Genomic DNA, 24434 nt, shown 5'->3' on the forward strand with positions numbered 1-24434 from the left:
TTGCACTGTCGCCCGGGGTTGGAGTGCAATGGCGTGATCTCAGCTCACTGCAACCTCCACCTCCCGGGTTCACGCGATTCTCCTGCCTCAGCCTCGCGAGTAGCTGGGATTACAGGCGCACACCACCACACCTGGCTAATTTTTTGTATTTTTAGTAGAGACAGGGTTTCACTATGTTGGCCAGACTGGTCGCAAACTCCTGACCTCCTGATCCACCCGCCTCGGCCTCCCAAAGCATTATTTTTAATCTATGGTTCAGAGTCAGTGACATTGCCTCTCTGAAGCAGGTTTTCCAAACGAAAACGACAATGAAAGCCCCAATTCATAAGACTGCAAAATGTCTTCATTTATCTTGGTGAACTGGGGGGAGGAGGGGACCTGAGGATAGAGACAGTATATACGTAAATGTAAGAAGCACTTTTGAGCTTTCTATATTGTACACGATGGGGAAAAAGCATGTTGTTCAGGGATCTCTGGCTCATTTTATAAGATGGGGTAGACAATACCATGTAATTCTTTATTCGAATTGCTTTGTCTCGCTGCATGGCTTTGTCATCAGCTGATTTTGCAATTACTTTAACAAGCAAAGGAAATGCCAGTCAAGTTCAGCATCTGGGACCTCCTCACCATTGCAACATGTCAGGCCTCAGGCAGGAGACAAAAATGCCCAAGGCTGAGTGTGGAGCCCAGGTAAGAAGTGAGAGAATGGCTTTGAGCCTGGGGTGTAAGCATGCCTTGTTCCCAAGGCCAGTATTTACATGTGGGGTCACTTCCACCTTTGGTACAGTTAATCAGGCGCTGATTACGTTCCATGGCATCATCCTGACTTCAGGACTTTGTAGGAAAGCTGAGACAGGACACTGCTCAAGTGCATTTGACAATAAGATGCTTTGTGCAGCCAGATGTTAATTCCACTTGCCCTTACGCTTGCTTATGCTACACCGTAAGCGGGGCTGACCCTTACGGAGCTGGGCTTTTCTTCGCCCGGAGACTCTTGTCAGATAAGGCTTAGAACTCCGCCAACCACTTAGGCTTTTAGGCAAAACGCGATGCAACCCTTCTTAGAAGGCGGGTCACTGCTCTGCACCAGCTGCCAGCCAGAGAGACAACAAATAAAAATGGAAGATCCTTCTCCGTGAGAAAACAGGCCTCGGACTCAAAGCAGGGGGCCTGAGGGGAAGGTGAGCAAAGAAAGGCAAGGCGAGGGCGCTGCTTCAAGAAGCCGGGTTCATTCAAACCCCGAGGACGGCAAACCCCGCCTCCCCACGCCGCCGCCCGCTCAATCGCCGAGCGCTCCGGGTGTGAGCTCGCCCCGCGGGGAGCGGCTTGGAGCCGAGGAGGCGGCGGCAGAGGTGGTTTGGGCAGCCCCGCGCGGCGGATAGGCCCAGGCAAACAACACCCATTCCCCCTCCTCCTCGCTCAGTTCAACTCCCACTCGGCCCCGGCCACGCCCTGCCGCCACCGCCCCCTCGGGCAGCTTTCCGCTCGGCAGCCAGGCCTCGGTCGGGGGCGGGAGAGAGGCGGTGCCTCGAAGAAGGCACCGCGACCGCCGGAAACTACGAGTACCGACAGCCTTGGCGGTAGTGCCCCACCCCCACCCCTTCTCCCACCACTCAGCGCGCGTCACCCTGGGCTCAGCCAATGGAGACCGAGCCAGGGAAAAAGGGCGCCCGGGTCCGGATGCGCCTCAGGAAAGCCATGCTCCCTGCGTGGGGGCAGCGGGCAGTTCACCCAGCGCGCCGACCTGTCGGTGGTCCGCGCGCGCCCACGTCCGCCGCTCTCGCTTGCCTGGAGCAAGGGCCCTACTTTTTTCTTTAGTGGCAATTGGAGGGATTGCTGGAGGGGGTTTTTGAGTGGAGGGCGCTGGGAAATGAGTAGGGGGCGGGATATCCTGAGACAACAAGTTTGGCTGTATGGAGGGCCTACCGGCAGCGCTCCTGAGCTAGAACGCCGAGAGAAAGAGCGCCAGAGGAGCCAGGGAGGAGGAGAAGAGCTGCTAAAAGAATAACCCCGAGAAAGGGGGTGGAGAGGAGGCGGCCCCAGCGCCCCGGCCCCCGGCAGGTCGGCGGCCAATCCGCTGGGGGAAGGGGTGGAGAGTCGGAGGCTCCGGCGGAGAGAGGCCGAGGGGGGTGGGGAGTCGGCCAGGCTCGCACCGCCCTGGCCCCGCCCCCGACCCGCGCCGCCGCCCGCGCCGCGCGCCGCCGCTGTCAATCAAGGGCGAGTCAGCCGGGCTCGGGCGGAGAGAGGAGCTGCTACGCCACAGCCCAGCGGCGGCCATTCGCGGAAAAAGAGGCAGAGCCTGTGCCAGCTACAGCCTCCTCCGAGCCACCGCGGGCGGGCGGGACCGGCCTCTCCTCCCGCCTCGCCCCCACCCCCACCCACCTCTATCCCAGTGTCTCCGTCTGAGGGTTTGTCCTGTTAATGCGGGATGAGCGGTACGTATTCTCCACCCCCCTCAGTCTCCTTCGCCGCCTCCCTCTCTCCCTCCCTCCCCAGACCCTGCTCGGTTCTCCCCCCTCCCCCGGGGCCGCTGAGATGCTTTAAGGGGAGGAGGAGAGGGCGGGAGGGAATCAGGGGGAGGGAAGGAGGGTTGTGTTTTGTCTTAATGTCTGAGAGAGAACAACCTCCTTCTGGGTGTTGCTCTGGAGCCGATGGGTCGGGTTTCAAACCACGTTTTGTGATATCCCCCTCCTCCCTTCCCTCCTTCTCCCCCACCCCCTGCCGGTGTGCGTGGATCGCGGGTTTATGGAGATTAATGTTCGGGGGGAGGGGGGAGAAGAGGAGAGGAAGAAGACGAATAATAATAATCCTAATAACCTGTTGTCGTGTGTGTGTGGTGGGGGGGTTTGTTGCAGATCAGAAGAAGGAGGAGGAGGAGGAGGCGGCAGCGGCAGCGGCGATGGCTACAGAAGGAGGGAAAACCTCTGAGCCAGAGAATAACAATAAAAAACCCAAAACCTCAGGCTCCCAGGTAAAAGCAAACAAATTAAAAAAATTCACGACACATTAGGAGAGAGAGGGAGTTATGCCCTTTGAATGTCCAGAAGTAACAGAATAAAATGTTTATCCACTCAAAGCATCTTTCTGAGAGTGTGGAACTTAAATTGTAAATTCATCAAGATTTCACCTCTTTGAGGGTATAACGCTGTTTAAAATTACATCAGGAATTCAGACTATAAGAAAACGGTGTGTGTGTTCCCAAGGGCATTTTGAGTTTAGGAACATAACACTTTACAAAGTTGTAAAGAAATTTCCTTTTATTTAAACTTGATATTATAGGACTTGCTTCCTTATTCATATAGTTCTTATCTACTTTTGTTCGTATTTCTTTTTGATTTCTGCTGCTTCCTAAATTGTTATGTAGAGCTGTCAAAGTAAGTAACCCCCTGGCAACTACTGGCCTCCACTAAATCCGCCCACTTTTTTTTCCCCCCCCTCTCCTTTACCGTCCCATTTTGGGTAGGACTCTCAGCCCTCTCCTCTGGCTTTACTGGCAGCTACTTGCAGCAAAATAGGGACTCCTGGTGAAAATCAAGCAACTGGACAACAACAAATTATTATAGATCCAAGTCAAGGATTGGTGCAACTTCAAAATCAACCACAACAGCTAGAACTGGTAACAACGCAACTTGCTGGAAACGCTTGGCAACTTGTTGCCTCCACTCCTCCTGCTTCAAAAGAGAATAACGTTTCTCAACCAGCCTCTAGTTCGTCTAGTTCTTCCAGCAGTAATAACGGGAGTGCATCTCCTACAAAAACTAAATCAGGTAATTCTTCCACCCCTGGTCAATTTCAAGTCATACAAGTACAAAATCCAAGTGGTAGTGTACAATATCAAGTAATTCCACAACTTCAGACAGTGGAAGGTCAACAAATTCAAATCAATCCAACTAGTAGTTCATCTCTACAGGATTTGCAGGGTCAAATTCAGCTCATTTCTGCAGGTAATAATCAAGCTATACTCACAGCTGCTAACAGGACAGCTTCTGGGAATATTCTTGCTCAAAACCTGGCAAATCAGACAGTTCCGGTCCAAATTAGACCTGGTGTTTCAATACCACTGCAGTTACAGACTCTTCCTGGTACTCAGGCTCAAGTTGTAACAACCCTACCAATTAACATTGGAGGAGTGACTCTAGCTTTGCCAGTGATAAACAACGTGGCTGCCGGAGGAGGGACTGGGCAGGTTGGCCAGCCTGCTGCTACTGCTGATAGTGGGACTTCCAATGGGAATCAATTAGTTTCCACACCCACCAACACCACTACTTCTGCCAGTACTATGCCGGAATCTCCCTCCTCCTCCACTACCTGCACAACCACTGCTTCAACGTCTTTGACAAGCAGTGACACATTAGTGAGCTCAGCAGATACTGGCCAGTATGCAAGCACATCAGCCAGTAGTTCTGAACGCACCATTGAAGAATCTCAAACACCTGCTGCTACTGAGTCTGAAGCCCAGAGCTCCAGTCAGCTTCAGCCTAATGGAATGCAGAATGCACAGGATCAGTCAAATTCTCTTCAGCAGGTGCAAATTGTAGGCCAACCTATCTTACAGCAGATCCAGATCCAACAGCCTCAGCAACAGATCATTCAGGCTATTCCACCACAGTCGTTTCAACTCCAGTCAGGGCAGACGATTCAGACCATCCAGCAGCAGCCTTTGCAGAATGTTCAACTTCAAGCAGTAAATCCGACTCAGGTGCTTATCAGGGCTCCAACTTTAACACCTTCAGGGCAAATCAGTTGGCAAACTGTACAGGTTCAGAATATTCAGAGTCTTTCAAATTTGCAAGTTCAGAATGCTGGGTTATCCCAACAATTAACCATCACCCCAGTGTCTTCAAGTGGTGGCACAACTCTTGCTCAGATTGCTCCTGTGGCTGTTGCTGGAGCCCCAATAACTTTGAATACTGCCCAGCTTGCATCAGTGCCTAACCTTCAGACAGTGAGCGTTGCCAACCTGGGTGCTGCAGGAGTTCAAGTGCAGGGAGTTCCCGTTACAATCACTAGTGTTGCAGGTAAGTTCTGACATCTTTTTAAGTACCTTTTAATTAGTTTTTCATAACAATTATTGCTTTTCTCTCATAATTCTTAGGTTTGACGTAGACCTCTGAAGTAAACACACAATCATAAGGAACCAGAAATAGGAATATTATACTAACAAACATAGCTCTGTAGTAATCAATGTGACATGTTCACTTTTGTAGATTTTATAATTGTTAAATTTGTTAGTTTTTTAAAAAGTATTGTTTTATGGGACAGAGCTTTCTGATTAGAATCATAATTGCCTTCTGTAATTTAGTGGTCTTATTTGAGTACATTCCAGCTCTTCAGAAAGAACCCTAGTCGAAATGATATTTATCTCTTCTTTGAGGGAAAGTAGTTTTAAACTGAATTGGTATATATAATTGTGAGTCTGTTGAACTTTTAATTCTGTGGTGTAATAAGGCTAACTTTTTTTTAGTGGAAGTTATTTCTCAAGCTTCAGCATCTTGTCGCCCATGCTTTTGTGTTTTATTACACTGGTTTTAAACTAGATACTCATGCAGTTGAGAGATAATTTTAAGTTGTAAATTGTTTGGTTAACTTTTATGCCTACTTTTATGCTAATATCAGGATTTGAATGAATAATCCTTCATTTATAAAATTATATTTAATTAAATCATGGTCATTGTGTGATTTGTAGATGTTTAATGTAAGGTTGGTGGAAAGCAATGAAAAATGTTGACAGTAAAATGTCACTAATTTGAATTAATTGTGGTAAAGTTATTTTTAAACCAATTGTAAAAGCAGTTGTTATTTGTTATGCATATAAATAGTTCCTTCTGAAGTACTTGGGAAGTAGTTTTAATCTTTTTTGGACCAGTCTTATTGTACCTAATAACTTTTGTTTTCTAGTAATTAAACCCTTTTCATTGATTCTGATTTGATGAAAACCTCGTTATGTTTTAGTGCCTTTGATACTTCCAGACCTTGTTAGTTAAATATTTCTATTTTGATAATGTGAGATAAATAAGTTTATCACTTTTGAATGATCTTTCTTAAAACAAGTTGCAGAAAAATTACGCTAGGGTTCTTCTTTTATGGTTAATACCTAAAGTAGGCATATATATGTAAAATTGTAAATTGCCAGATAAAGCCTCCTGATTAAGGAGAACCGAGATTATATTTTTTATCTAGATACCAGTGCTTCTAGGCCAGCGCTATCCAGCAGAACTTTCTGTGATGTTGGAAATGTTTATGTTTTCTATCTACCTAGCTACATGGGGCTGTTAAGCAGTTAAATGTGTGTGGGGCAACTGAGGAACTGAATTTTAAATTTTATTTAATTTTAATTTAAGTAGACACATGTGGCTAGTGGCAAGCACAATCATCTAGTTAGTGTTTCGATTGTGGTACTTTTTCTCCTAAAACTATTACAGCATAATTACATAAATGTTTCTCCGGATTACAATCCTTAACTTGCTTTGTTTCTACTCCTTTGCTAAAAACTTTGACAATAGTTGTAGTATTTCAGAAAAGTGTTTTTGGTGGGTTGAATGACAGTTTGCATTGTCAAAGCAGAAGTTATTTCACCTCCATTTCATCTTGCTTATTAAGCATTAGTGAGTTGTGATTAATTAAGAGAATTAACTTATAATTTAAGTTAGAAGTAATCAATTTTTCTGCTCTCTAGTTGATAACTTTTGCAATCCAGAGGTTTTTCCCTTAGCCATTGTGAGGGTAAAGAAATGTTTTGGCCAACCAAACTTAGATTAACTTGAATGGTGCATTAAAATAAACACAGGATCCAGTTTTTGGTACTGTAAGTTTTGAATTGTGGGGGTCAAGGGATTTGCCTTTCAAACAAACTTTCCAGGTGATTGTAAAACTCACTGAAGTGGCTGGGTGTGGTGGCTCATCCCTGTAATCCCAACACTTTGGGAGGCCAGGGTGGGAGGATTGCTTGGCCCACTAGTTCAAGACCAGCCTGGGCAACATAGGAGACCCCGTCTCTACAAAAAATTTAAAAAAATTAGCTGGGTGTGGTGGCACACCTGTGGTCTCAGCTTCTTGGGAGGCTGAAGTAGGAGGATCGCTTGTACCCGGGGGATCCAGGCTGCGGTGAGCTGCGATTGCCTCACTGCACTCCCACCTGAGTGACAGAGCGAGACCCTCTCTCAAACAAACAAACTCACTGAAGTTTGAGAATCAAGTGTCTGGTCATCACCAGTGAACCAGAAGACAGAATATGGAAGCAGGTAGGGGTGTTGAGCTAGTTCGTTTGTGCCTCAGAGAATAGATTTCGGTGGCAACTACAACTTTTTAGTTTTTATTTCACAAGTGTGTATTGAGATGGCTACTGTATGCTGAACACTGCCAATAGGTGTGGTTATTCCTTCATTTTCAGGGATAATTTTTTCACTTAAAGGATTTACATGATTTGGGTGGTTCTGTTTTAAGTAGAGGAGGAAATTTGAACTCTACATAGTTGGATTCTTTTCCCCCTGAAACCAAAGATTTAAAATTTTGTCGATGTTGTTTATGTTCTAATAAATATGGTCAATCGTTTTAAAAAGACAGCAGTCTGACAAAGACCAGAAATGTACCTTGCTTGATGTCTGCAAGTCAGTACAGTTAATCTAGGCCTAGTTTGCAGATTTTACCCCATTGCCTAGCTTAGTAGGTGCTTGACAAATGCTCTTTGAACTAAGGTATAAAAGATGATGGAGAAAATAGCACTTTGTAATTAGGAGTAATGCCTTGGAATGGTTTTAATGAAGCTAATGAAACAACTTTGTTTTCATTAATTTCTTTTGGCTTTGCATTTGTAAGACACTAAGAGTGGGCCGGGTGCGGTGGCACACGCCTGTAATCCCAGTACTTTGGGAGGCCAAGGCAGGTGGATCACCTGAGGTCGGGAGTTCGAGACCAGCCTGACCAACATGGAGAAACCCTGTCTCTACTAAAAGTACAAAATTAGCTGGGTGTGGTGGCACATGCCTGTAGTCCCAGCTACTCAGGAGGCTGAGGCAGGAGAATCACTTGAACCTAGGAGGTGGAGGTTGCAGTGAGCCGAGATCGCGCCGTTGCACTCCAGCCTGGGCAACAAGAACGAAACTTCATCTCAAAAAAAAAAGAAAGAAAAAAAAGACACTAAGAGTGAGACACCAGGAACTTTTCTGTCTTGACAAGGGGGAGAAGGAGCATTAAGTACCCATATCGCCCTTTTATAAATGAGCCCTGAAAGTTCAGATCTTTTACTTTGTGTCCCCATTCATCTGTAAGTACTTTCTTGGTCGGTTCATGTTGTTCCCCAGGAGAATGGTATTGTTTAATTTGTGGGGAAAATTTTGCTCGAAATTTTTATGACAAGGCTTGAAAAATTAGTAGCTTTGACGGAATGTAATTGCTAGCTCAAGGACAATGAGCTAAATCTCTCCACCATCCACTATTCTCATTTTACTCTTCAGGAGATTAAGGGAAGTCTAGATGACATGAACAGAAAAAAAGTAAAATCATACAAGGTAAATCTAATGAATCCAGTACTTGAAGCTGGGGAGCTTCATACTTAGTTTTATGAAAGGAGAATGTTAGCAACAACCTAGGGGGATCCTCTTCCCATTAACAATGTGTTCAGTATAATGTGTTTCTGTGCTTTGGTCTCAGCTGTAAATCCTGACCTTCATGCTGAGCATTAGTTAGAATTGTAGTAGGAACTAAATATGTGTATGCTCTGCATACTTTTTGTTTCGTTATTGGGATTCTAAATTTGACTTAAAATTTTTTTACTTTTACTTTTTATAAAAAGTAGATTTAGGGGGTACAAGTGCGGTTGTGTTACATGGATATATTGCATAGTGGAGAAGTCTGGGATTTTAGTGTACCCATCACCGAAATAGTGAACCTTGTACCCAATAGGTGTTTTTTCCACCCTCACCCTGCCCTCCACCTTTTGTAGTCCACAGTGTCTGTTATTCCACCTGTATGTCCATGTGTAATCATTTTTTTTTTTTTTTTTAGCTCCCACTTGTAAGTGTGAATGTGCTGAGTTTGACTTCAAAGGAAAAGCAGAAACCTTACTTTAAGCTCAAAGACAACTAATTGTACCTCTGGCTTAAGCTCCTTTATTTTAACTAAGTGAGGAGAGTTAACTACCTGTTTTCACAATGTCTTCTAGTAGTCAAAGAGCCCTAAATAAAGTGAATTTCAGGTGTTACATTTCCTTAACGAATTTAGAGCTATGTAGGAACAATTGATACCTAAATCTGTAATTAACTTGGAGTGGTCCACAATGTGACTTATTTTTGGCAGTAATCATCATATGTAGTAACAGAGATCATACTATAGGCCTTTTGATTGATGAATGAATATTTCTTTGTCAATTTTAGTGGAAATTAACAATTTTATGCTGGTTCTCCCACAGAGGAAGTTCAGACTTAATAATAAGATACTGCTGACCCTTCAAGAACTTGACTCTCTTACCTAATTTCTTTACTTCTCCAAGGAATTAAAATATGAAACCTGGGGATATAGTATGAAACCAGAAATGGGAGGACCAATTCTTCATTATTGGTAAAAATAGGTACCAAAGAAAATAATTAAAATTTATATTTAATTTTAAAACTGAATTCAATCCAGTAAAATTAACTTCTTACACTGATCTTTTTTTCCAGAGCTGCTAAAGGTGGAAAATTGGTTTGAGGTTTAATACAAATATGGCTTTCCTTTGCCATATATGTTTTATTAATTTGGATTTCCCTAATGGGCATCTGTATATATACATACTCATGTACTCCTGTGTTTGGCTAGTCTTTTTTCAGAGGAGTCAGATTTACTCCAGTAATCTTATTTCTTTAAAATCTTCTAATACTGTTTGTTATAGATTGGAATTCATTATTAGAAACTTAAATCTTATATTCAGTACGAATGACTTAGGTTCTGAACTACCAAGCTGGCTTTACCTATTGAATGATTTTTTCATGGAAGATGAAAAGTACTCAAAGTAGAGCCACACTAATTTTGTAAAAGGGTATTTTTTTTTTTTTTTTTTTTTTTTTTAAGAAGGACTTCAGGATAGATTAGCAAAGGAAAATAGAGTTGTTTGTTTGTTTGCATTTGAGATGGAGCCTCGTTCTGTCGCCCAGGCTGGAGTGCAGTGGCATGATATCTGTTCCAACCTCCACCTCCTGGGTTCAAGTGATTCTCCAGCCTCAGCTTCCCAAGTAGCAGGGACTACAGGCACATGTCACCACGCCTGGCTAATTTTTGTATTTTTAGTAGAGATGGAGTTTTGCCATGTTGGCCAGGCTGGTCTCGAACTCTTGACCTCAGGTGATCTCCCCACCTCAGCCTCCCAAAGTGCTGGGATTACAGGCGTGAGGCACTGTGTCTGGCTGAAAATAGAGTTTTAATCATCTGCTTTTCAAATTCTGAATCAGGGAATATATAATGAGTAATACTTAGGGAATATTGGGGCAGGCATGAAAGCAGGTTGAGGATATTGGGGCAGGCATGAAAGCACTCACAGCTCTAAATTTGCTTAATCAGGAAGGAAGATAGGGAATGGTGCTACGCATAGATCTTGTAGAAATAACAGACTTAGAAAATGATAGAATTGTAGGTGGAAAGAATCTTGGAGATTATGGCTCAGCAGTTGTAACCTTTTGATACTGCTGCTAAAGTCTATTTATAAAGGCATTTTGTGTTTTTACTATTTGAAGTGAAGGCAGAAATATGGGTCGAAGATTCTGCACTGCTACATTAAGTACTTGGGGGTGACACAGTAAGGATTGACAGTAATGGGGGAACCTGGCCTAATATCAGACTGTACACATATATGTGCTCTTCTGTACTTTTCTGATGTGGATTTGAGTTAAGATTGGATGTTCATAATGCTTGTCATTTTGCTACCTAGTGAAGGAGCAAAAATTGTGGCAAAGGAAACCTGTTGAACCACAAATGCTTATTTAAGTATGTGGTGAGATGAGGGCTTAATGAAATTGTAGTTACTAAGGTAACTTAAAAATAAATGAGCCTCTTTTTCCCACCTTCTTTCCTTAGCCCTATTTTAGAAATGAAGAAATTGAAGCCCAGAAAGGTTAAATGATCCTCTTATATTTGATGGCAAAGTGAGGGCTAGAATCTTGACTTCTCCTCCAGTTGTCTTTCTACTGCATTTTTGGGTTTGCTTTTTGGAAGTCAAGATGATAAAAATGGATGTTATCCTAGGGTCAGAAGGAACATTCAGATTCAGTTTCAGGCTAGTACCAATAACTTAAAATTTATGCTGCATGGTAAAAAGTGTCAGAAGATTTGGCATGAATAACACCTCAACTTTTTAAAACATTCTTAACTTCAGACAAATGAGCTTGATAACCGTCCTTAGCAAAGTCCTTGAATGAATTATTGAGTAGTTGGCTCTTGAGCACTTTAAAAAAGAACTGAGGAATCACTGGGAGACAGTATGGGTTCACTAAGAAACTAGGTTCATATCTTCTTTTTTTAGGATTTCCAGATGAGTATCCAAAGGAAATAATGTTAACATAATTTATCTTGATTTTAGTATTGATAGTTGTGGCCTCTTTGAAGGCTCATAGCTGGTTGCACAATTGAATGAAAAGTGGTAATTATTATTCACCTCCTTACGAGGTCTCACACTGTGGCATGGGGTTCTAATTTTGATGTAGTTTGACATTTTTTTTTTCAAATACCAGGTTGAAGGATGGCTGAATTTACTGAATTCAAATATGAGACAAAGCTGGGAGGTGGTGCTTATATGATAGAACTGAGATTCAGAGTGATCTTAATAGGCTGAAATGGTGGGCCAGAATTAGTAAGATACATTTAACAGGTAAGATCCTCTCCTTAAGACGGAGGGAATTACATACCTACAAGGTAAAAAACCTGGCTTGGCAGGAGACTTGTGAAAATGATTTGGGATGTATTGGCTTAAAATGAACTGAGAGTAGAATAAAGCTTCTGTACCTTGTGCTTGTGAGATACTTCTGCAATATTGTGCACAGTACCGGGTGGCACATTTTAAATGGGACATTGACAGACTCGCAAATGTATCAAGAAGGATTCCCAGAATGAAGAATGTGGAAAACATTTCGTACTAGCAATAATCAAAGAACGAAGTTTTATCTTTAAAAGAAAACAAGAAATTGTGACAGCTGTCTTTAAATATATGAGGGGCTTTTTTTTTTTTCCTGATGTAGTTCTATAATTTTGTTTGGCCCTGGAAAAACATATGTATATGCACACACAAAGACAGAGTTACACAACAGTGGAATGGTTTGTTTCATTAAGTAGTGATCATTCATTAAAGATTGGATGTTCATCGGTAAAAGATTTTGTAGACTGCAGAAGAATTTCTTGTACCATATAGAAAATTTGCTTAAACTATAAACTCTGAGTCTTCTTCTAATTCTAAAATTTAAGGTCTATGAAATTAGAATATATATTTTATTTCGTTCTGGGTACTTCCATCCAGCACATGGCCAGAGTTCTCTGTAAGTCTTAAACTTACATGATTAAGTATTTAGGGATTTTTGTGAGGGAGATTGTGGGTGATATTTACCATTTTTTTTATAGAGGCTGTATAATTAGGGTGAATTCTATTAAGCAATAAATGTAGCACTTTAATTCATAAATTAATATATTTCTGTTCATTCTTAAATTTACTATGTGCTTAGGTGCTATTTTTCTATGTCATTTGCTCTTTTATTTGGTGAATACCAAAACGTTAGTATTTTAAACATATGCTTTAGTTCTGACACTGAATTTGTAGTTACGATATGTTATCTCCGTATAGTAGTCTCCTCTTATCTGTGGGTTCTGTTACCTGTGGTCAACTATGGTCCAAAAGTGTTAAATGGAATATTCTAGAAAAAAACAATTTACAAGTTTTAAATTACATGCCTTTCTGAGTAGTGTGGTGAAATCTTAGTCTGTCCAGGGTAAATGGGAATCTTCTCTTTGTCCAGTTATACCCTCTGTATATGCTAACAAGTCACTTAGTAACCTTCTCAACTGCTGTGGTATCACAGTGTGTTCAAGTATTTTTACTTTACATATTTATGGCCTAAAAGTGCAAAAGTAGTAATGCTGGCAATTTGGATATATCCAAGATAAGTCAAATATATGCCAAAGAGAAGTTGTTATCTCATACTTTGTGTAATTTATAAATTAAACTTTATCACAGGTATGTATGTATGTATGTATGAAAAAACAATATGTATAGGGTTCAGGCCATGGTTTCAGGGATCCAGTGGGGGTCTTGGAACATATTCCCCCCTCTGATAAGGGGGGACTGCTCTAGCTCTTTAACCATAGTTGTGTTTCTGATACTGTCACTTTAGTGTGAACAATGTGATTACTTTTTCTTGAGTGGAAATTAGAGAACAATTGGAAAATCTAGGATCCTAAAAGAGCCCAAATTGTGGGAAGCACTCACAGCTTTAAATTTGTCAATTTTCCCTACAGAGCAAGCAAATCTGTATGCCTTTTTTTTTTAAGTTATTTATGCTGATCTTTTATTTGTATAAATTTGTTGGATGCAAGTACAATTTTGTTACATTGATATGTTGTATAGTGGCGAAGGCAGGGCTTTTAGTGCGTACATGGCTGCAGTAATGTACACTGTACCCATTAAGTAATTTCTCATTCTCTACTGCCCTCACACCCTCCTTTCTTTTCTTTCCTTTTTTTTTTTTCCGTGGACAGTCCTCCTGCAGTAGTCCCTTTTTTCATGGCTCAGAATATCTGGTACAAAGGTGTTTTTTGAAAATGTTTGAGGCCAAGTGCAATGGCTCATCCTGTAATCTCAGTACTTTGGAAGGCTGAGGGAGGAGGATCACGTGAGCCCAGGAGCTTGAGACCAGCCTGGGCAACATAGTGAGACTGTACCTCTACGAAAAGAGGAAAAAGTAAAAAATCAGCTGGATGTGGTGGCCCATGTTTGTAGTCCCAGCCACTCAGGTGGCTGAGGCGGGAGGATTGCTTGAACTCAAGAGTTCTGTTTAAGGTTATAGTAAGCTATGATTGTCACTGCACTCCGGTCTGGGTGAGAGAGTGAGACCTTGTCTCTTAAAAATATGTCTGTCTGTATGTAAAATGTTCAAGACGCAAGAATCTTTCGAATAGAAAAAGTGATAATTCAAATTTATGAAGCTTCTCTTTTCCTCAGGGATGATAATAAAGTTAAGGAGGTAAGAAATATCTGTGCTTTATCAGAGGTATGGTTCTTATAGTAGGTTTATTATTCGTGCAGACCACATGTACTTAGAGGCTTCGTAGAGCACAACACTAAGAATTAAAACTCACATTTTCGCTTGGGTACTCCCCGCCCCCACCAATTAGTTGTACCACTCTGGGCAAACATCATAATTGTAGTTCCATTCCTTTTTTTCATTTGCAAAATAGTGATATTAGTTCCTACCTTCTTTACCTCATAGAGTCTCAAAGATTAGATAAGTTAATATGTATGAAAAGGCTTTGAATAATGTAAAGAAAACTGTATGCAGGTGGTGGTAACTTGGTGACATCTCTACGTAGTGACACCCACTAGAAGAATGTGAAGTAGTAAAGTGGGGGAATGAGATATTTTAGGTATGGATATTAGCTTGAGTTATATGTCAGAGGTAAACGAGAAATTTGTATAAGAGGCATATCAGAAAGCTTTGGTAAAGTGCAAGCAAGGGTGAGGTGAGGTGTATGGAGAGAGGTGTATTAACAGGTGGAAAAGAAGTGGTGTGGCCAGGCGTGGTGGTTCACACCTGTAATCCCAGCACTTTGGGAGGCCGAGGCAGGCAGATCACTTGAGCTCAGGAGTTTGAGACCAGCTTGGGAAACATGGTGAAACCTGTCTCTACTAAAAATACAAAAAGTAGCTGGGCATAGTGGTGCATGCCTGTAGTCCCATCTACTCTGGGAGGCCGAGGTGGGAGAATTGCTTGAGCCTGAAAGTCGAAGGTTGCAGTGAGCTGAGATCGTGCCACTGCACTTCAGCCTGGGCAACAGAATGAGACCCTGTCTCAAAACAACAACAACAACAGCAAACAGGTGGTGTATTTCAGTATAGTAAGAACTAAATGTCTGCTGTCTGATTAACCCTTGTTAGGTTCTGAAGATACTAACTAAACCTGTCTTAAAATGATGCTTGTGTTCAGGCGAAAGATTTACATACATGAAACCATTATATGGCAGCTGCAACTACATATGAGAGTTTATACTTAAGTACTGGGTTTTGAGGCATGGAAAACAAGTGTGAGAGCTCAGAAGTCAGTGAGGTTAGTGGGGAGTAAACAAGAAAGGCTTTTTCTGGTGGAGATAGGACTTGAAATAGGCCTTAGAGATTGGTTTGGAAAGTGGACATTTGAGACTTTGGGGGTGACAGGTGAAGAGTGAGGATGGCTTGAGTCAAGCTGCTAAACTTGGAATGAGCTTGATGGGGACCAAAGATTGGAAAAGCACAAAGCTATCATGCGGAAGCTTTTAACTAACACAGAGAATGATGGGTTCTCTTCTGTGTGCTTCCTAGAGGCTTAGTGGTCTCACAGAGTAGCTCAGGGTTTGCCAACCAAACAGCCTTCCACTCCTGCATCAGCCACACAAGTGTGTTTTTTGAACCATTTCCTAACATTTTGTTTCAAGGAGAGATTCTGCCAAAATAATAATAATAAATAAATTTGAAAAACTTGAATCTAGTGGATTGGAGATATTGAGTAAAAATATTTGCAATGCAAATGATACTTATTAGAGTGTTTCTTTGTAGATAAAAGCGTAGAAAAGTTAGAAAGCAGGAGCTCAGATAAAAGGATGTTGTTGGAGTAATTTAGTTATGAATTCACAGTGGTCCCTAGAAAGGCTGTGGTAGTGAAGTAAATGGTACTAAATATAAAAAACAGCTTGTTGAACTTTTCTAGGACCTACCCTGGTGACGTGAAAGACATGGTAAGGGATTAGGTAAAAACATCAGGTTGGTTTGTTCTTTTCCCCTGCTCTGTATCAAGCATGGTAATAGGCATTGAGAAACTAAAGATGAAGTGAGACATGTTTTCTGCCCTCATAGGATGTATTATCTGTTGTGGGAGACACACTGTATTTCTCTGCTTCTAAGACATGCTTTTTACATTTTATTTTTATTTCATTTTATGTGTGTGTTTGTGTGTTTGTGTGTGTGTGTGTGTGTGTGTGTGTATATATATATATATATTTTTTTTTTTTTTTTTTTTTGAGACGGAGTCTTGTTCTATCACCCAGGCTGGAGTGCAGTGCCACAATCTCGGCTGGCTGCAGCCTCTGCCTCCCAGGTTCAAGTGATTCTCCTCCCTCAGCCTCCCAAGTAGCTGAGATTACAGGCACCCGCCACCACGCCCAGCCAATTTTTGTATTTTTAGCAGAGAGGGGAGTTTCGCCATGTTGGCCAGGCTGGTCTTGAACTCCTGACCTCAGGTGATCCACCCGCCTCAGCCTTCCTAAATGCTGGAATTACAGGCGTAAGCCACCACGCCTGGGCCCATTTTAAATCTTTAAAATTAAAACACACCTTGTAATCAAAGGCATGTCATAGTTTAATTAGCAGAACTTTTTTCTTTCTTATGATCACTTGCATCTTAGACTCAATAGTACATGATAGATATCATCTAATATCTATATATCTCATACATATAGATAATTAAATTACTTTGTGGTATTTGGTTTATACAAGCTGTGAATGAAGTGTTACAGAAGCCCAGAGGAAGGAAGAACTAGTTCTGCTTGTAGAGTTCTGGGAATGTTTTCATGGTAAGGGTGATAACTGAGCTGAGACTCAAAGGATGACTAAAAAGTTTACCATATCAGAAGGAAGAAAAGGGCCACTTCAGGTTATGTTGGATTTCACATGCAATTTTTGAAATTCAAGTAGTTTTTTGTTTTGTTTTGTTTTTGAGACGGAGTCCCACTCTGTCGCCTAGGCTAGAGTGCAATGGCACGATCTTGGCTCACTGCAGCCTCTGCCTTCCGGGTTCAAGTGATTCTCCTGCCTCAGCCTCCTGAGTAGCTGAGATTACAGGCGCCTGCCATCACACCCAGCTAATTTTTCTATTTTTAGTAGAGATGGGGTTTCACCAGGTTGGCCAGGCTGTTCTTGAACTCCTGACCTCAGGTGGTCCACCCACCTTGGCCTCCCAAAGTGCTGGGATTACAGGTGTAAGCCACCATGCCCGGCTCAATTAGTATTTTGTAAACATTACAAAATACAGACTTAGCTCAAGGAGTATTCATATAAAAGTTGAATTGTGAGCCTCATGTAAGTAGAGTCTGTGTTATATATGTAAGTATGTGTATTAATTTATAATTTTATTTTTTCTCACACCTTGATGAGCATTGCTCAGTATCTGTCATTCTGATACTGAACCAGAAGAAAGGACACAGGTGGAGAACTTTGATTTCAGAGGAGAATGGGATGGACAGATCCTTGTAATAGACTCAAGATATATATTAAAGGAGTGAGAGAGTTTACGATCGTAAAAGGAAAAGTGATGAGTAAAGGGAAATAAAGGGAATTTAAATCTGATTGCTTCATATGTTTTGGTAGACGGTTGAAGGTGAGAATCTTACCAGTTAGGGGATACTTTGAGAAGAAATTGAAGGTATGTAAAATTTCCAGGTTGATTCTGTCCCTCTGATATTATTATGTAGATGCCTTTTAATGTGGCCAGTCAGAAGGGGTTTAGTACAGTTCTGTAATAATGAGTCAAGTCACCATAGCTTTTTGTTCACAGAAGCGGAGCTGCTTTTGCACAGGCGTATAGGAACGAGATAGTGATCTGTGCTTTGGTAAGTGGGTATCTGTGCCTGGTGTGGGGCTGGGAAAGGGGTGGAAAATCCTTGCTCTGGTCTAGTTGAGGATATCTATGCCAGGGAGTTGAAGGAGAAGAGGGAAGAGGAAGAGACTAGGTGAACATGATGACAAGTACTAACGGGATTTATATAAGAGAAAGAAATACTTAAAAGTGGTTTGTGAATTCTGCAGGTTTTTCCAAATATTTAAATCTACATGTGAACCAGGTTGAGACAAACATCTGACAGATAGTTGTCATAAATACTACAAACTATAACATGCTTGTTGAAGCAAACTTTATTATTTCTGATTTTGTTAGTACAGGTTTTTAAAGTTAAAGCATATTTTTATTTTCCGAATTTCTCTCACCTGTTGTTCTTATTGGTAGGATGTCACTGCCTTTACTGATTTTAATTATAGAGCAAGTAAATGGTTTTAATATCCCCTTGATAGACTTTCATCTATTAACTGTACTCCCTACTGGCAGATTGCATCCATGAATTCAGTCAGCAAGTAAATACTCAGCATCCATATTGTGCGGCTTGATATGTTCCTTAGATGATTGAATAACATGGGAGTGAACTCCTGCTTCCATAATATTCCAGTGGGGAGAGAAATTATGCAGTTTTCTTTAATGAATGAAACAAGAAGTAAAAGCGTACTTCTTTGAGCCTTATGTTTGTTTTATATTTTGGCTGACATTTACTGCATGTTTATAGTATACCAGATAATGCATGCAGCACTTGATCTATTAACTCATTTAATCTTCAGAATACACTGTAAGGTAAGTATTGCTGACATCTCTCCTTTCAGGTATAAAAACTGAGGCCTATAGAGGTTAAATAATTTGCTCATGGCCACATAGTGAATGATGGAACCAGAGTCTAAACATGCTTGTACTATTACCACTTACTGCCCTGAATTATGTACTCTCTGTATACTGTAGTGTTTGTTTTCTGTCATCATTTATGGACTCAGTTTATTGTTTGTCTCTTATATGCCACTGTTTAAGCACTTTATATGTATTAACTGTTTATTTTTCACAATCCTATGAAGAAGGTGTTGGTGGTGACCTCAAATTATAGAACAGGAAACCAAGGCTATCAGGTTAATTTACTTGGCCAAGATCATATAGCCAGTAAGTTAGGGTGCTAGTAAGTAAAAATTCTTTATAAAACAAGTCCGGGTGAATAGGACTGTAATCTCCCTTTACAGCTAACCACTACTACTTTAAGTATTTTATTGTAATTACTGTAATATGCTCAATAAGAAACAGATTCCTAGATCTTTAGCTGAGTGCTCCACTCCTTGTGTTCTTTTGGGGGTTTGAGGTACATATGCCACAAAGGGAATTAGAAAGTTTTTATTACTTTGATGGACTGTGTTGATTGGGAATTTGAGGCTAGTAATAACATCTCCCTGACTAAATATTTGTGTATCACAAACTAATTTTGAATAAATTAAAAAACACAGATTCTAAGAATATAAGCGCAATAAGAGTATGTATTCTTTTTTCCCTTTCTTTTATTTTTTGAAGAAAAGGGCCCAAAAGAGGGAGTCTTGTATTTCGTTTTCATTAATAGTTGTAAAACCCCAAAAAGAATGTACCTTGTAAGGCTTAAATTTCATGACTTGCTTCTTGATGAGGATGTGAGATGTCATTAGATAGGAATTTATGCCCATTTTCTGAAGGAAATAACATTAAGAAAACCCAGAGACCCTAAGAATTAGTATATGTGTAGAATTTATGTTCTTTAGCTAATCCTGCATGTAATTTTTATGTAGCATTAGCTTAGTTGACAGGGTTGGTCCTGCAACTTTATTGTTTTCTGCTGGATAAATAATATTTAGTATCTGCCATTGTATACATCGCATATTGTTCTAGGTGCTGGGGAAACAAAACAGACATGTTCTTTATTCATGGAGACTATACTTTGTTCTGGGTGAGTTGTGTTTTATCTTGATCTTAGATTATTGCTGTTTTTAGTAGATGAGAAAATCAAGGCTTAGAAAGTTTAAATAATTTGCCTAAGGTTACAGAATTGATACATGGCGGGTATTGAGAAAAGAACCCAGAGTTTGTGTGGCTTCATAATTTTTTCTGCTGTTTCATCACAAATCCTTGAGGCCAAGGAAATCATGGTTTCCCTGAAAAGTTTTAAAAGGATTTTCTCTCTTTTTTTAGTAACAAGCTACCAAAGAGAATTGAAGACCAATTTACATTTTGCAAGAGTTTGATACATCAGAGTGCATTCACAGTATACAAAAATAGAATAGTTAATTTAGTCCGTATTTCCAAAACATATGATTGAGTTCATTTTGTGTATCTTTATGTGTATGTGTGTGTGTGTGTGTGCGCGCATATGTAGGTAGATACATATATGTGTGTGTGTGTGGTGTGTGCATACTTAGTGTATATGTTTACTCATTATAAACACATTCGGAAAAACTTAAAGGGATTATATTCTATACCTATTCATCACCTTCCTTGTTCTCCCACACCTTCACTATAATTAAGGATACCAGCCCATTTGGGGATATTTCTAAAAATTAGCCCACCTCTTCATACTCCTATCCTTACCCTAAGCCACAAAGAAAACGTGATTGTTGAAATCAAAGTACTTAGACGGTTTTCAGCACTTTAAAAATTCTTTGGCAGCTGTCTGAACTGGTAGTGGTAACTATGTATAATTTTCAAACTGGAAGGCAAACATGTTTCATTCCATAAGTGGTTTGTGATGAGCAGAGTGTAACTATGACATATTTTAAAAAAAAAGAGCTCTGTGCTAGGTAGCAGTTTGTCTCTGCCATTAAACAATTTTGTAACCTTTGGGAATGGAGGTCTTGGTTTTTTTCTTTTGTACAGTGAATGTATGTGTGTGTAGTGTGTTTCGTAAAATGAAATACTTGAGGTACTTTCATTTAGTGTTAGAATTCTATAAAGCACAAATATGTAGATACTAAATTCAGCTTAATTTTATTTCAGTGAGCCAGTGGGAAAGCTCAGGAAAAATACTATTTACTAATATTGCTAGTTTTAAAATCAAATTGATTTTTTTTTAAACTGTGAATGGAGCATGTTCATATACGGGTTTGTTTGTTTTGACAAATTCTTTTTTTTTTTTTCCCCCAAGCCTGGGTTCCAAAAAATGTTTTGACAGATTCTTGAAGCCAAATCTAATATTGACTCTAATGCTATTCTCCATTAAAGAAGTTTAGTCTCTAGGTTTAAGTCATTTTTAGGATTCACAGAATGTTTTAGAATATGGTTCATTCACTAGCGCCCTTGTGACTAGCCACATGTCCAGCCTTCAGCAACAGCAAAGATGGGGGCCAGGTCCCTAAACCCTTGGGCATGTAGATTGCCATCTGGGACCTCATCTGACTATTCAGAATGCCCTTGCCAGCGGATACAGACCTTGAAGATGCCTAGTTAGAAACCAGCTGCCCTTTAAAGCCATAGTGTGTGATTGCTTAGGCCTGAGATTCTCTAGCTTACAAGCAGTATAACCCTGTAATATAGAGCTCTTCTGTTCAATATTACCTCCTAACCTTTCCAAAACCCAATACTTTATCTTTATACCAAAGATTTTACCATAGTCCTTGCTGCCTTCTTGCCATTTCACTTTAGGTAACCGTCCTAACCTACCTAACCATTTTATTACCTTAGCACCTTACGACTTGGACTTCTGGTTAGTGTGCCCCAGGGGCAGTAGTTGTAAAATCTAGAAATTTAGTAGAAGAATTAGATGGATCTTTGTATTTCAGTTTCAAAGGAGACAACTTTCTAATATTCTAGAAGGTGAAGAATATCATAACTGATTTATAGTCCAAGAGGTCTCATTAGAACAGTGGGAACTATTTGCTGGAGCTGTTGAATTTTCTGTTAGAGTATTAAGGCAGGGAGAATACCATTTTCAGCCTCACAACTACTGGCATGCATAGAGTTTAATGTTGGATTCAAGCTGCTGTCTTGGGAAGAAAGTACTTTTTTTGAGACAGAGTCTCGCTCCGTGGTCCAGGCTGGAATGCAGTGGCGTGATCTCAGCTCACTGCAACCTCCACCTCCCAGGTTCAAGCGATTCTCTTGTCTCAGCCTCCCAAGTAGATGGGACTGCACGCATGTGCTACCACACCCAGCTAATTTTTGTATTGTTACTAGAGATGGGGTTTCACCATCTTGGCTAGGCTGGTCTTGAATTCCTGACCTCAAGTGATCCTCTCGCTTCGGCCTCCCAAAGTGCTGGGATTACAGGCATGAACCACTGTGCCTGGCCTGGAAGAAAGTACTTCTTTACATAATAGGATTGCATGAAAGTCAAAGGATGCATTTACAGAATGACCCCCCGTGAAGAATTTTTTGAATTAAATAACAATAAAATACAGGAATTTAAAATATAATATTTGCTTGGATTTCATTTTGTAGGTTAATCTAAATTTATTGAACCACTTTAACAAATATTTAGTTACCCATGATTACTGAGAAATAAAAGAGCTGTTTTGGAAGTAATGTCTTAGAAAGTTTAGTTGAGGTCTAGCTCACTACTATTATACAGAAATTTTTAAAAAAAGAAAATTGTGCTTTCTAGTACCACTGGCAAGTACTCTTAGTAAAGAATTTGTGTTTCATTATTAAGAATCCTACATGTTTTTTAATGCAATATTAGGCCATTCTTCTTAAAGATCATTGAGCAGTCAATCCTCAGTGGTTAGGAATAGCTGTTTGTTTCTACATGATAATTATATAGATTTAACTTAAAATGAAGGTGACATTGTGGTGCTGGTGAAAATAGAAATGGACAAGAATGAGACATGGGTTCAATTCCCTGTTCTTTTAGTTACTGTCTGTGATGTGGGAATCTCCTTTAGCTTTCACAAGCCTCAGTAATAAACACCTATAAAATGAAGGTAGCCTGCCTACTAGACAGGATTTTTCTGAGGATTAAATGGAGTAATATGGGTGACAATGTATTGTAAATGCCAGAGTACTGATAGGTGTAAAGTATTATTACATCGTTTTGTTTACCTTTACTCTTTTCTTCTAAATTAGTATGTGTGTATGTTTAACATTTTACAGTCTTATTTTCTATTACATTGTCATTTTTACATCTGTAACATATAACAATGCTGGTATATAGTGCATGTTCAGTAAATAGCCAATGGGAATGAGACTCCTCTATTATTTGGCTTGATTGAGTATATTAACCCTTTTAATTTATGTATTATGCTTTGACATCTGAGGTCTGCTGACTTTGGAAGGACTACCTCTTCCGGGGTTAACCATTTCCTAAAGACAGTAAACAATTCTCCTGCAAATGCTTTTTTCAAAACACACACCAACCAATCCAGAGCCTGCATCCTAACCACCTCCTTTATTAGGTTCTCATACTTTAGACCACCTGCTCTAATCACCCCCCAGGGCTAGGTACCAAACAACTAGGGACAGCCCCTGTGCCCCACAGTCTTCTAAAGTTATTCAAACTAGCCAACCCTAAGCCTGTTTACCCTGCTTTGCCTGTTCCTTGTGGTGGAAACCACAATAAAGGATCTTGCCAACAGTTTCTACCCCTGCTTTTGTCTCCTAACTGACCCATATGCTCCACATCCTATGGCAGGTTGTGCTGCCTCCTCTTGGGAACTGTAACAAACTATCTTTTCAGTGGCAATCAATTTTCTATTAATACACTATCTTTTAAAACTTTGGGCTACTGATTTTTTTTCAATCCTTGTGGCAAAGAATCTTATTATTAAGAAAGTATTAAATATTGTTAGATTTAAAGCTTTTTTTGGAAGTAACTTGAAGAGATTCAGAATGGTACTGAAATGCATATGTGCGTATAGGTAAATATGTACATATGTTTAAGTATACGTGTGTGTATATATACATGCATATGTATAATGTATGTGTATAAAAAAACTTTAAACTTGATTTGGAAGATGACAAATTCTCATCTATAAGCTCCCTTTACAGATCATCTTTGGTTCTGCTCTCTTTGTTTATAAATGGAAAAACTAAGGCCCAGTGTGAATATATGGTTTACCCAAATCACACCTTTAGTTATTGGCAAAACCAGGATAACCTAGGTCTGATTCCTTCAGGCTTAAGTAGACATTCAAATGTAAGCATTTTTTATTGGGAAAAAAATTATAGGCAAGTCGTCTTCTTGCCTTTCTCAAGAGAATAAGGTATTAAAGTTAATTTTGCTTTCTCCTATCCCAAGTGGCAGTGGTTCGGTTGCTAAGTAATTGTTCCAATTGATACAGTTTCTCCATCTAGCAAAACTAAAATTTAAAATTTAATACAGTTATTTATATTTTATTTTATAAAACTATTTTTAATAATAGATCCCAGAGACTTATTTTATGTCCCAAATCTACCCATTTGTATCTCAACTTGTTTTTATGTTTTTTTCTTACTTTGTTTTATTTGGCTTTTGGTATTAGATTTGTAAGCTTGGAAACTTGCAGCAGCCTTTAAGCCAGGTACTTCATTGTAAAGATTTTCCAGGATTTCTGTTTTTATGGTAAATTTGACTGGGTCAAATAGTCATATTGTGAACAGAGCCAACATGAGAAATTGCTGACTAGGGATATCAATAATTTATAGTGAAACAAAAATGATTTA

General features: G+C 40.1%; 1 protein-coding gene across 2 annotated transcripts in view; it reads left to right on the forward strand.

Moving 5' to 3' along the window:
* Positions 1–2189: 2189 nt before the first annotated feature.
* SP4 (Sp4 transcription factor) overlaps positions 2190–24434 on the forward strand; it is an 88634-nt gene continuing 66389 nt past the window's right edge. Inside the window, exons 1-3 of one of the 2 annotated variants that reach the window (XM_031013512.3) lie at positions 2190–2435; positions 2856–2971; positions 3464–5018. In XM_031013512.3, the coding sequence (XP_030869372.1) occupies positions 2429–2435; positions 2856–2971; positions 3464–5018 (1678 nt within the window). In that variant the 5' untranslated portion in view covers positions 2190–2428. The remainder of the gene's footprint in view (positions 2436–2855; positions 2972–3463; positions 5019–24434) is intronic. The other variant, XM_055347301.2, reaches the window with a different exon arrangement.

This window comes from Gorilla gorilla, chromosome 6 (assembly GCF_029281585.2).
Source record: "Gorilla gorilla gorilla isolate KB3781 chromosome 6, NHGRI_mGorGor1-v2.1_pri, whole genome shotgun sequence".
Classification (NCBI taxonomy): Eukaryota; Metazoa; Chordata; class Mammalia; order Primates; family Hominidae; genus Gorilla; species Gorilla gorilla.